This window comes from Myodes glareolus, chromosome 3 (assembly GCF_982192425.1).
Source record: "Myodes glareolus chromosome 3, mMyoGla1.1, whole genome shotgun sequence".
NCBI lineage: Eukaryota > Metazoa > Chordata > Mammalia > Rodentia > Cricetidae > Myodes > Myodes glareolus.
In genome coordinates, this window is record NC_142028.1 from 85,412,977 (window position 1) to 85,426,206 (window position 13,230).

Genomic DNA, 13,230 nt, shown 5'->3' on the forward strand with positions numbered 1-13,230 from the left:
TCTCTTACCATCACCACATGCAGTGTCTGCATCCATGCCATAAGCAAACACCTGACAAAAATGTGTACGTCGTGTGGATCTCAAGGCATCACTGGGCCTCACATGCTTTTCATTAACTCCAGAAGTAAGAGACAGCAGGTTACTTTCTAGGAGCTAACACGTACTTACATTTGTAGGACAAAGCACAGATTGTTATAAGTCACAAAAAAACATTTTAAGTGCTTAAAAAGTACTTATCTAAGATTGATTTATTCCTTATGTTGGTATCATCACTGACTTGAAGCAAACACATACATGGCTAAAGCAGATCATAAAATAAACATTGCAAACTAAAGCAAGAGAAGTGAGCTTTTTTTCCACAATTCAATGCTCACATAAATTTCTACTTCTTCACAGGTGTTATCTCCTCTCACTAGAATAACTGTCCCCATGGTTTGAACTTGTGTATTCAGAGACACTTCCTAAGAGGGAGCCTGACTTTCCATTATGTAAGAGGAGAAAGTAAACTCAGCTTTGACAGTGTCTCTATCCCTAGCCAGGCGTCCAGCGCCCCTGCATCTTATTTCCTTTCCACACATCGTAAAATACAGCAAGAAGCTCCACAGCTTTCCCTCAGTCTTCTCACTGTTGGAGTGAAATGAATGGCTTCCTTTTTGCTTCAATGAGCACTCCTTGTCTTTAAGCCTCTATTTCAGGTTTCAACTTCTCTAGAAGCATTTTAAGATACCCAATCAAGTGCTACTCTGTGTTAGTGTAGCACTCAGGACACACCTCCAACTTACACCGTACCTCACAGTGCTGAGACAATCTGTTGATGGGTCTGTCCGTTCCACTGCCTGGCAGCTGAGTAGTATGTTCATTTTTCAAATTCAAAAGTTTAAAACCTTTCTTAACATATGCTAAACTCTATGAATCTTATTCAATTTATCTGGCTTTATAATTCAAGTGCCTGGCATTATGCTAGCATACATTTACTCAAAACACAAAAATATAAAAATCAAATAACAAAAATGGTTAGAAGGCTACTTTTTAATTGAGGTTAACTATTGGTCAGTTTGAAAATGGCTCACTCCTAACTGAAAGTCTATTTCATAATAATGATGAAGCATGAAAAAAGTTGATTTTAGTATGTAAACATGTCATGCCAAAAAAAAAAAAAAAAAAGGATGGAATTGGTTGTGGTTAGGATAATGCAAATTCAGTCTTAAACTTATCTATTTAGGAACTAGAGAAATATCTCATTGGGTAAAGACAATTGCTATAAAGCCTGAAAACCTGAGTTTAACCCCCAGGTCTCACATAGTGGTGGGAGGTGGGAACCAACTCCCGCAACTTGTCCTAGCCTCCATACATGCTCCATGTCATACACATCTCTGCCGAAAAAGTAAATATGAATTATATATTTAGGAGACCACTCTAAAACGTTAAATAAAGGCTGGGGTGATGACTTAGTAGGTAAAGTGAAGACTGGAGTTTGGGTTCCCAAAGCAAGTCGGCTAACTAGTCTATCAGTTCTGGGTACAAGTGATGTTCTGCTTCAACAAAACCAAGCAGACAATGATAGAAGACACTACTATCAACCTCAAGCCTCCCACTTATAGGAATACAAACAACTAAGTATATTATTAGGTCTAAAAACTTACATCAAATTCCTTGGTGAGAGCAGGGTCAGGCTGATGATGCATTGAAAGTAGTTCTTTTGTAATAATCTGAAGATTTGAAGGTGAGCTGTCAGCTAACATCACAAGAACTTCATAGGCTGCCAATCGGCTATTTACTGTACTACACCTAAGAACAAAAACACAAGCTATCTTCAAAATCAACATCCAAAATCAAAACGTAAACACTACAATCTCTTTAACAGTTCAGCTAGGCCTATGCTGGAAATCGAGTCATCTATATATATGCCCTAAATACAGGCGACAGGAAGGTATTTCAGAGCTATTAATTCTTAGCCTGGTAACAATCAACAAAATTCTCTCAATTAAGAAAAAGGAAGCTATGAAAATAAGAATAGATGCCTACAAACACTTCAAATATGCCAGATGGTCAATAATTCTCTAATGACACTAACCAGTCTTCTACTCCGTTACAGAAAATGGAGACAGAAACAGCCTGTCAAATCAATGTGTGAAAGCAACATGCAGGAAAGCAGATTTCCTCTGCTGCCTGCCTCTCAGCCTGGGCAGAAATTCAACTATCATCAAAGCCGGTGGTGCATTATTCAAGTGATAACAGATTAGAATGGATACAGAGAAAAGAGGACATCCAACCTCTACATGGGACCACTTACAAAAGTGCATGGGACTCTGGGGCTCTAGGGTTAGCACTGTACCTGACATTAAGGACAAGGACCACAGAGGTGGCATTGTCCTTTAATCCTTGTCTAGATGTATGGATTGAAAAGGATTGCAAGAAATGGACAGGAGGCCTATGTGTGAGCAGCTGTTGTTACTGTGACAAGCATGCACTGACTTTCAGAAAGAGGGTTCATGTGTTTTTTGCCTCAAGGTCTTGGTGGAAAGGTCACTGTAATGAATGAACAAGTTTAGTACACTGGGAAGGGTGGAAAATGTCTGCTTTTCTATTCCAGGCATTATACAAGATTTTATTATTTTTAATAAAAAAGGGAAGGATTCACCAATAAAAATTTTCATTAAAACTGCCAGATATATATTGTTTTATGTTTACTGAAATATCAAAATTCTAATAATTTCTGGAACTTTAATTTGAGCCCCAGAGATCTAGTGCTAAATATTCCAAGACAAGACCAGACAGGGATGAGGATGGAGCCACAGTCCTAAGGATAATCCAAGAGCTCTAATAACTTCCTCTCCCTGCCTTCCAGTCTATTCTGCTACAAGGAAATCTCTAGCTAGAGAAGCATTTACACAGGACACTTCATGTGACTCCACACAGTGCTTATTATGCCTGGCCTGTACCAGTTATCTCTGAAATTAAGAGTCTCTTCAGGGTTAGTCAGGTAACTGTTCTTATGAAAATTAAGTTCAGCTCGTAACAAGTTAAATTAAAGTTTATTGCTGCCTTTTCTATGGACTAAAATCTGAATATAGCTTGAGCAGGGTCAACAATATACATGGATACTTCACATTCATAGCCCCAAAGATTAATTTAAAACCTTGATTCCAAAATCAGAACTGTAATAACTTATTAGCAATTGCAGATGTGAGAACATAGTATGACACAGTAAATGGCAAGGCTCTAGAACCTTCTAAAAAATCCTGAAGCCTATACTTGGAGTCTGTTTACTTGGAGGTAGTTCTTTATTCTCCCTTTGGTGCTGGGGCTTGAACTTAAGACTTCCCACATAGCTAAGTGTGTGCTTTACCACTGAGCTATACTCCCAACCCCTATACATAATTCCTACCACTTCTGTTTCACTTGGAATTTGTTACTGGCCATAGTAACTTACTATCCCACCTAGATGACGAGAGCTTACCAGCACACTTTCTCTGTGCTCACTATGTGCTAGGCACATGTTACACAAAGCTCATCTGCGTGCATTTGTGTGCAATGTGGTAGAAAACACAGGACAAACAAACTCACACAATGGAAGACAAACTCCAAGTTAAGAAAATCTTTGGACTACAGTTGTGAATTAAGAGATTTTACCAAAACTGAACACAACGTGCATTTTCCATACTTTGGATGAAAGTCCTGTTGACTGATGGCGGCAGTGCCGGCTGGAGAATGACTATTTAAAATAATTCTAGAAGCTCGGAAAAGGAAGTCATCTAACAATGGTTTAATGAGTGATGAACCTGGAATAGAGCATAATACCACATTGAAGATGAACACAGATTTTAATTAAAAAATCCTACTGCATTTTCTTATCAGAGCAGCACGGGCACCCGAGGCCACCCAACAGTAATGCATCTGGCTCAAGTTAAAGCTAACTTGTTGAGAGCTTACTGTGTGACACAGATCTATGCAGCAGTGGGACCAGGAACAAAGTCAAAAGCAGTCAGGTGGTGTGCCTTCTTTTAGGAGTCTATGCCGGTGAAAGGAGTCAAGCTCTCACCCCAGAAACACAAGTGCCGAGAACACCACAAGTAGGATGGTCTGAGTGAGTAAGGCTTACTCTGGACAACAGGAGTCCTCCACACAGGGCTAATGAAACTTTTAATCCTATCTCCCTTAGGCAAAATGATACTCCTCCTTTCTGGTTAAGATCACTCTTTTTATGTATCCTCAATATCCAGGAAGATTCTACAGAGTCAAGTTAGGGCGTTAACTGTGGTTATATTCCAGTTTGCTTTCTGAATATAATTTATAGCATCTGGATATATATTTTCAAATTATAACAGTACTTCAGGGGAAATCTTAACATTTTCTCCAACATTGAGGAGGTAATGACTGGTAACTACCTCCTCAGATAAGAATCATCCTTATAAGATGAAGATATGTTTTAACTATGTAATAGCAAAAGAGATAAACCTAGTCTGAATTAAAACTTTTACTTGATATTAAAAGTTATATGATATGACTATTTTGAACAATGAAAAATTCTCTACGTGATTTAATGACACAGGTAAAAACACCCTATGGTCTGCTAGTCACTAAAATTGCAGACAATTCCCTACTCCTAAAAGGTCAATTTTTCATGAAACATTTAGCAATTAACATATTGTCCCAATTACACACAACACTAGCAATAACTGAGAAGTAAGGTACACTCTTCCACACAATAAAAAGAAGCAATAATTACCAAGCATTTCCTTTTCTGCCCCACAGAGTGAAAGCAGGGTCTTAATGAGCCGCAAATGTCCTGCCAATAAGATATTGTCTGCTTCACTGGTCTCACATTCTGCTGTTCGATTAGGTTCAAAGTTATCCAGCCATGTAATCTCATCTTCAAGCATGATAGCTGGGCTGATTCGTAACTGTTCCATTTCTGAGGCTGAGAAGAGGGGAAAAGTGAGGAGGTAGATATCTATTACAAAGAAAATTTTTTTATTCATGGAATCAAAGTCTTGAATAAGAAGCAGAGTCAAGTCCTAATCTTTAACTTTACAGAACTCACAAACCTTGTTATTAATAACCTTCTGGTGCAGATACTATCAAGGCTATGTCCTGCATAAACTAAACACTCGACTGCACCTGCTGTGTGGGCTACTAAGTTACACATTAAGTATGAGACAATGGAGACAATCATTGCACCTGGTTCAGGAAACAAGACCTCCCAAGAAAAGGGAGGAATAGCCAGTAATGAGAACTAAGGCTCTTCACTGAGCTTCCTAAACCAAAGAGGAAGATCTACTCAAGAGAAAGGTCAAGCATTATAATCTTACATCTCTAAACAATGAATCAAACTCCAGAGAATTTTTTTTTTTTTTTTTTTGTAGCAAATCTCTCCCTTACCCTGCCAAACAAGGACTGACAACCAAATTCTGCACTGGAAGCATGGCTGAAAAGTATCTATTAGGTTAGGTAGTTACTTGGACATGGTACCAATCTCTACATATAAACACCCTATACTTGAGTCAAGGCACACAGTCCAACTATGTTTCCCCAGTCTCCAACAAACCAATTTCATCACATTGCTTAGAGACTGAGTTCTGATCTGAAGGTCAAGAAAGCACCTGCTTGCAGAGCTGTTGCTGAGTGTATCAGTCACCAGATACTAGAGCTTTGTGACCATTTGCAGGAAGAGAGTCTTTTTACATGAAATTTCTCTTAGAACGAAGTTCTGGAATGATTTCTTTCTTTTGAGGAACCATTCTCTTTCTTTTTCTAGGGCACAGAGAACCATGTGCTGTCCCTTTAGTCCTCTGGGAACCTCATCACCAAATTCTGGGTGGGCTGTACAACTTGTCATACCTTGTTATTAATAACAAGTGTTTATTTCATCTCGCTTTGATGTTCTACTCCAATTAATATTTTTGTGGATCCTGAATTTTATTTCTTCTAATCTGAAGTGAATTTGGGGGTAAACAGTAGGGAATATATTAAACACTTGGTCTGAAGAGCTAAAATTTACAAAGAACATTTGCATTCTTTATAATATATTTACATTATTTTAAAGTACAGATGGGTAAAATCTCCACATCCTAAAATGCAAGTTCTAACATTGCTACTTTAGACACTGACTGACCTCTGTCACTATCAACATGCTTCGCCCGATTCCATTAGCTCTTAAATAATCGGCCTGACTGACAGAACAGGGACTGGATAGGTGCTCATTGGTCAAAGGCACTGACTTCTCTCACAGAGGACCTATGTTCAGCTTCCAGTGTTCATGTCAGGTAGCTTACGACAGCCAGTTAACTCCAGTTTTAGGGGATCTGATACTCCCTTTCTGGCCTCTACAGGCACCCATGTATACATTCACACACATGCAAACATGTACACAAAAATAAAAATAAACCTTAAAAAATAAAATGTGACAAAATAAATTACACTAGAAAGAAAGACCCCTCATGTTAATTCTCTCTTAGTTCAACTACAAATGAGACTGGTAGACTGTAGAGTTAACCAGTTTTCTCTATACACTGGTTGGGTATGGAAGAGAAGTAGACATCAATGGCATATGGATTTACATGCTATTTCCAAGAAAACAAAATACAACATTAAAAATGTTAGCTGGGCAGTGGTGGTGCACACCTTTAAAATCCCAGCACTCGGGAGGCAGAGGTAGGTGGATCTCTGTGAGTTCGAGGCCAGCCTGATCTACTAAATGAGTTTCAGGACAGGCAGGGCTATTTCACAGAGAAACCTTGTCTAGAAAAAAATATGGAACAAAACAAAACAAAACAACAACAAAATGACTGTCTTCCTGCTTTGTCACAGGCAGGTCACATATGGTCTAACCTCACCCCAGTCCCAGTGAGATGTTTACTTACTTGTCAGATCATCTAATAACTGGCACCGCAAATCAAAATACTCCATACACTGAGACAGCAGTCTATAAATCAGATAGATTCCAGTTACTAAAAAGAGGCTGATTTTAAAAAATATCGCATTTTCCTTTTAAAAATAAGGTCACAAAGCAGTTGAACAAGATAATTTTCCCAACCATATAATTACTTACATTAAATATCTATTTTAGCATGAAACAAATTAATACTTTTGTCAAATTGTAGTCTAGGAATAACTGTGTAAAGAGAAGGAAAGTCACTCAATGTATCATGTTTTGTAGAATAACATAAGCACTGATTGCATTTGTTCATTCAAATATGAACTATTACATACCAATTAACCACATGGAGCTATCTTAAGAAACACTGAATAAATGAACAAGAAAGACTGATAACAATTAAATATCAAACAAGAATGAAGAAGAAGAATAAAACAGAGTAAAAGGATAAACAGAAATTATGTAGATTACAGGGTATTTCTACAACTCTATCATAGTGGGTGGGAACACAAGTTCTAGAATCAGACTGTATTAACAGTGGATAGGAGCACAGTTTCTAGAACCAAAATGTATTAGAGTAGACAGGAGCACAGGTTCTAAAACCAGACTGTATTAAAGTGGACAGAAGCACAGGTTCTAGAACCAAACTGTATCAAAGTGGATAGGAGCACGGGTTCTAGAATAAAACTGTATCAAAGTGGATAGGAGCACAGGTTCTAGAACAAGACTGTATCAAAGTGGATAGGAGCACAGGTTCTAGAACCAGACTGTATTACAGTGGATAGGAATACAGGCTCTAGAACCAGATTTTATTAGAATGGATGGAAGCACAGGTTCTAGAATCAGATTTGTATCAAAGTAGACAGGAGCACAGGCTCTAGAACCAGACTGTATTAAAGTAGATAGGGGCACAGGCCCTAGAACCAAATTGTATTAGAGTGGACAACACAGGCTCTAAAACCAAACTGTATTAAACTAGACAGGAGCACAGGACCTAGAACCAGACTGTATTACAGTGGACAGGAGCACAGGCTCTAGAACCAGACTGTATTACAGTAGATGAGACCACAGGCTCTGGAATGAGACTGTATTATAGTGGACAGGAGCACAGACAGTAGAATCAGATTGGTTTCAATCTTGGCTGTACTACTTATAGTTAGTGTCCATGGACACCTCCTTTCTATCAGTCTTCTAATTTTTTAAAAATATTTATTTATTTATTTATTTATCATGCATACAATACTCTTTCTGCGTGTATGCCTGAAGGCCAGAAGAGGGCACCAGACCCCATTACAGATGGTTGTGAGCCACTATGTGGTTGCTGGGAATTGAACTCCAGACCTTTGGAAGAACAGGCAGTGCTCTTAACCTCTGAGCCATCTCTCCAGCCCCCAAGTCTTCTAATTTTTAAATGTTTATTATAGTCTTATCATAAAATGCCAGTATATTCAAATAGATATAAATGGCTCAAGCAGGTATAATGAACCAAGATTTTTAAAAATACAAATAATAAAATGTCCAAACTCAGGTCTTTTGAGGGTTAAAAATAAACAGACACACAAAAACCTTGGAAACTAGTGACACAGTAAGATTTGGTAATTGCTAATCATATACCAAATTAAGATTTTTTAAAATGTTATGAGATACAAATATCAAATTCATGAAAAGTATAACTATTCAATTGTATACGACATTTAAAGCCACTTCACAAGTCAACAGACTGTCAAAAGGTTCTTTTATTAAACCATCTCATCTCATGGTTTGTCCTTTTTTTAGAAAATATTTATTCATTTTATTTTACTTGTGAATGTTTTATCTGCATGTAGGCATGTGCATCACAAGGCATGTACTTGTGGGTGGTTCTGGTACCCACAGAAGCCAGAAGAGAGCACTGGACTCCATGGAACTGGGGTTATAGATGTTACCATGTGAGTGCTGGGAAATGAACCCAGGTTCTCTTCAAGTGCAACAAGTGCTCTTAACCACCAAGTCATCTCTGGAGTACTCTCCATTTTGCTTTTTTTCCTCAAGTGTAGAGGAATTAAGTAACTCTCACAGTGAGGACAAGCCCAACAGCGTCAACTTCTTAAATAACTGAAAACTTCCACTTGAAAACCACCATCCTTCAAATAAATACATTTATGTTTATGAAAACTTCACCTAGAAAAATTTCCAATTCCAAAGTCAGAAGTAGTCAAGGGGAAAAGAAGATATCTACTTTTAGTTCAGATGCCTACTAGGTAAACTATTTCCTAAAAATGAGTTTTAAATTACTAAACAATTATTTTTCATTACTAAAAATACACAACTATGGGGCTGGAGAGATGGTTCAGGGTTAAGAGCATTGACTGTTCTTCCAGAGGTTCTGAGTTCAATTCCCAGCACCTACATGGCAGCTCACAATTGTCTCTAATTCCAGTTCCAGGGGACCTGACACCCATGGCAAATCACCAATGCACATAAAATAAAAATAAATAATTTATGGTTGCATTAGAAAGTGTGTAAGCATAACAAATGTTGACATACACAGCTAATCCTGTAGTGAAGAACCACAAACAGGTGAGAATCTAACACAACTCAAGGACATGCTCGTCCAGAACATGTACGCATTTGAAAAAGTTCAGAATGGATCAAAAAATTACAAAATTAAGAAATACTTTGATATCTTTAGTTAGATTGACAAAACAACAACAACAACAACAACAACAACAAAATCCTCAAAAAACTCAAGTATAAATCTTGGAAATCAAAGTGAGAATGTTGCCACTGAAAAAGGTTATGAGAGTACCATAAGCAATTGTACAGAAAAATATTCAAGATGAAATAAAAATTTCAGGACTCAACCATTAAGAAAATAGAACTAAAACAGCTCCCAGCTAAGAAAAGTACTATGCCAGGAAGCTTTACTGGCAAATTTTACCAAACAAAACACAACAGTGGTCCTTCTCAAACTCTTTTATGAGCCTCAAGAGAGAAGGCAACATTTCTAACTCTTATAAGGACAGTACTATCCTAATACCAAAGCCAGACAAAGATCCCACAAGAAAACTAGAATATAACATCTCTCATAATTGCTAAAGCAAAAATCCCGTCAATACACTTAAAGGATCATGTAACATGAACAAGGACTGATTTCCTGGAATGTAGTGACAGTCAAACATGGAAAAAAAATCACTGAACCACCACATTAACAGAAAGGGAGTGAAGAAGCCCACACAAATCGGCTCTGGAGATACAGACAAAAGCATTCACCATGGAGGCTGGAGACATGGCTGAGGTGAAGAGCACTTGCTGCTCTTGCAGAGGACATGAGTTTGGTTCCCAACATTTCAGTGCCAGATGATCCCACCTCTTCCAGTCTCTACAGGCACCAGGAACACAAAAGGTACACAGACACATCCATATACATTAAATAAAAATAATAAGTCTAACAAAAAAGGGCCTGACCAACTGTACAATTGCTCTGTGGAAACCAAAGGCTCTACCTCGACATAGTAAAGGCCACTTATGTAAACTCCAAGGGACCTCCCATTTAACAGTCTAAGACTGGGAGCTTTTTCCTAAGAGCACGAAGGCCACTTTCATCTTCTCTGTTCAATAGGACACTAAAGGTTCTAGTCAGAGCAAGTACGCAAAAAAAAAAAAAAAAAAATCCAAATTGGAGAAGTAGAAATGGACTTATCTGTCCACTAATCTGAAAAACTTATATTAATATATGATCAACCCTAAAGAGTTGACCTGAACCCTGTCAATTTATCAAAGTTACATGGTATAAAAGTCAACAAACAAAAGTAAGTTGTGATTCTCCCACAAACAGTGTAAAATCTGACATAGATGCTCCTGGGAAGGGGAAATAAATAAGATCTCCTGAGCAAAATGGGAGGGGAGGTAGGGAAGGGGGTAAAGCGAAGGGAAGGGAGAAGGAAAACATGAGGGAATGGGATGGCTGAGTTGAGGGAGGGACAGAGAGGGAGGAAAATATCCTGGAAAGAGATATCTTGATAGAGGAAGCCATTATGGGATTAGGGAGAAATCTGGCGTGAGGGAAACTCCCAAGAATCCACAAGGAAGACCCCAGCTAAGACTCCTAGCAATAGTGGAGAGGGGGCCTGAACTGGCCTTCTTCTGAAGTAAGACTAGTGACTACCCTAACTGTCAGCACAGAACCTTTATCCAGTAACTGAAGGAAGATGAAAAGATTCACCGCTAAGCACTGGGCTGAGCTCCTGGAGTTCAATGGAAGAGAGGGAAGAGAGATTATAAAAGTGAAGGGGTCAAGATCATGTTGGGGAAACACAGAGAGAGAGAGAGAGAGCTGATGCAAGCTAGTGGGAGCTCACTGACCTGGACTGATAGCGAGGGAACCTGCATAGGAACAAACTAGGCCCTCTGATTGTGGGTGACAGTTCTATGGCTTGGGTTGTCTGTGAGCTCACTGGCAGTGGGACCAAGATTTGTCCCTAGTGCTTGAACTAGCTTTTTGGAGCCCATTCTCTATGGTGGGATATCTTGTTCAACCTTGATACAGGTAGTAGAGGCTTGGTACTGAACAACTTAATATGTCAGACTTTGTTGACTCCCCATGGGAGGCCTTACCCTTTCTGTTGAGTGGAATGGGGTAAGGGGAGGGGAAGTGAGAGGAGGGGAGGGAAGGGAAACTGTGGTTGGTATGTAAAATGAAAACAAAAAAAAAAATCTTTTAAATAAAAATTTTTTATAAAGTGCAAAATCTGAGAAGTAAATTAAGAAGACAATTTTACAATGGTACCAAGAATAATAAACTACCTGAGGTTCAACTTAATCAAGGAGAGAAGTCTTATACAGTAAATTGATAAACACTGCTGGAGAAATTAAACATGACGTACTGAGACATCTCGTGTTTATAGATTAGAAAACAAAGTCTTCTTAAGATGCCCAAACTACCCAGAATCATCTACAGACTCCATAAGATATCTGAGCTGAGGAAGCAACATGCAAGAGGACAGAAGTGTGACCTCAATCCAAGAAACTGGCTCAAATAACCTCAGGACTGCACCAATTATGGAGAGTAAGGAGGGAATAAGGATGATGGATAAGGAAGCCTGGTGGTACTTAGCTCTCTTGTCCTGTATGGGAGAAAATATGCAGAGCCTGGAGCTAGATGAGGAAAGAAACCCTCTGTCTCAAGAACCATATGAACTTCACAGGAGTTGTATAAACAATCACCTTTCCAGATTCTCTTTGTATTACATACCTCTGGTTGACTCCTCTCATGATACTGGTTGGGGACCAGAGAGGCAGCTGAGCTGTGAGAATGACTCCTAAGAGGAACTGATTTGGCTTCTGTACTTCTGGATGGGCTGATGTATCTGTCTGACTGAGTGTGTACAGCTGATCGCAGGCAACCCGGCGGATCTGAAATGTGATCAGTGGTCAGGGACAGATGTCATCAACATTCCAGACCACTTAAAAAGAGACACTCTGGAAATCCACACCATTTACTCATTCGAGTGACTGAGAGATGTTAGAAAGGTGTAACCACTCTAAGTTTGAATGCTAAAGACTTTGCTGAGTAAATGGATTAATTAAAAATAAATGTGTTGCCAGGTGGTGGTGGCACACACCTTTAATCCCAGCATTTGGGAGGCAGAGTTAGATGGATCTCAGTGAGTTCAAGGCCAGCCTGGTCTACAGAGATAGCTTCAGGACAGCCAGGGCTACACAGAAAAACCCTGTCCTGAAAAACCAGGTGTGGGGGGGGGGGGGGGAGAAACACTGGTTTGGAAACTAATCATTACTTTGAGTCAACAGGTCTTTAACTCAATGAAAATAAAAGTTAGAAAATGCCATTTTCAAATATTTAAAAAGTTCATGTTCATGGTCACATATGAAAGGGAAAAAAAAACATAAAAACAAAGTTCATGGTTTGAAGGTGATCTCTCCAGACTCTGACCAACATGTTAAAGCTTAATTCCAGCTGCCCTTGTAGGTCACAGATGATCAACACCAGAGGCTGCTCTTTGGTCATTATCAACAACAACGACAACAACAAAATCAAACCTCAGTTAGTTCCACCACCAGTGCTGAAAGTTCTATTGGACTGTGGAGGAAGAGGCAGAAGGCAGGCAGTAGTCCAAATGGTCACTTTTCCTTCAGAGTGGTGGCATTTATGACAGCCCGTAACAATACCAGCAAAAGGCTTTCTAAGGAACAGAAATTCTTACCTCAGCACTTGGTGATCCAAGCAAAATGTCAATGATAAAATCAGCAACACATGGCAAGTTATAGAAAGATGCTAAGGAGAAGGAGGGAGGAGAAAGAATTAATTAGGTGGTATACCTACAAAATGTTGGTATTTCTGAGTAATTTCCTAA

General features: G+C 38.9%; 1 protein-coding gene across 3 annotated transcripts in view; it reads right to left on the reverse strand.

Annotated features, from left to right (window-relative positions):
* Nucleotides 1–13,230, reverse strand: part of Usp24 (ubiquitin specific peptidase 24) — a 138,713-nt gene that overhangs the window by 34,158 nt on the left and 91,325 nt on the right. For all 3 annotated transcript variants that reach the window (XM_085686349.2, XM_085686351.2, XM_085686348.2), the window contains exons 37-42: nucleotides 13,081–13,151; nucleotides 12,111–12,271; nucleotides 6,864–6,925; nucleotides 4,730–4,921; nucleotides 3,665–3,782; nucleotides 1,644–1,788 (exon numbers count right to left, since the gene is read on the reverse strand). In XM_085686349.2, coding sequence (XP_085542475.1) covers nucleotides 1,644–1,788; nucleotides 3,665–3,782; nucleotides 4,730–4,921; nucleotides 6,864–6,925; nucleotides 12,111–12,271; nucleotides 13,081–13,151 — 749 coding nt within the window. The remainder of the gene's footprint in view (nucleotides 1–1,643; nucleotides 1,789–3,664; nucleotides 3,783–4,729; nucleotides 4,922–6,863; nucleotides 6,926–12,110; nucleotides 12,272–13,080; nucleotides 13,152–13,230) is intronic.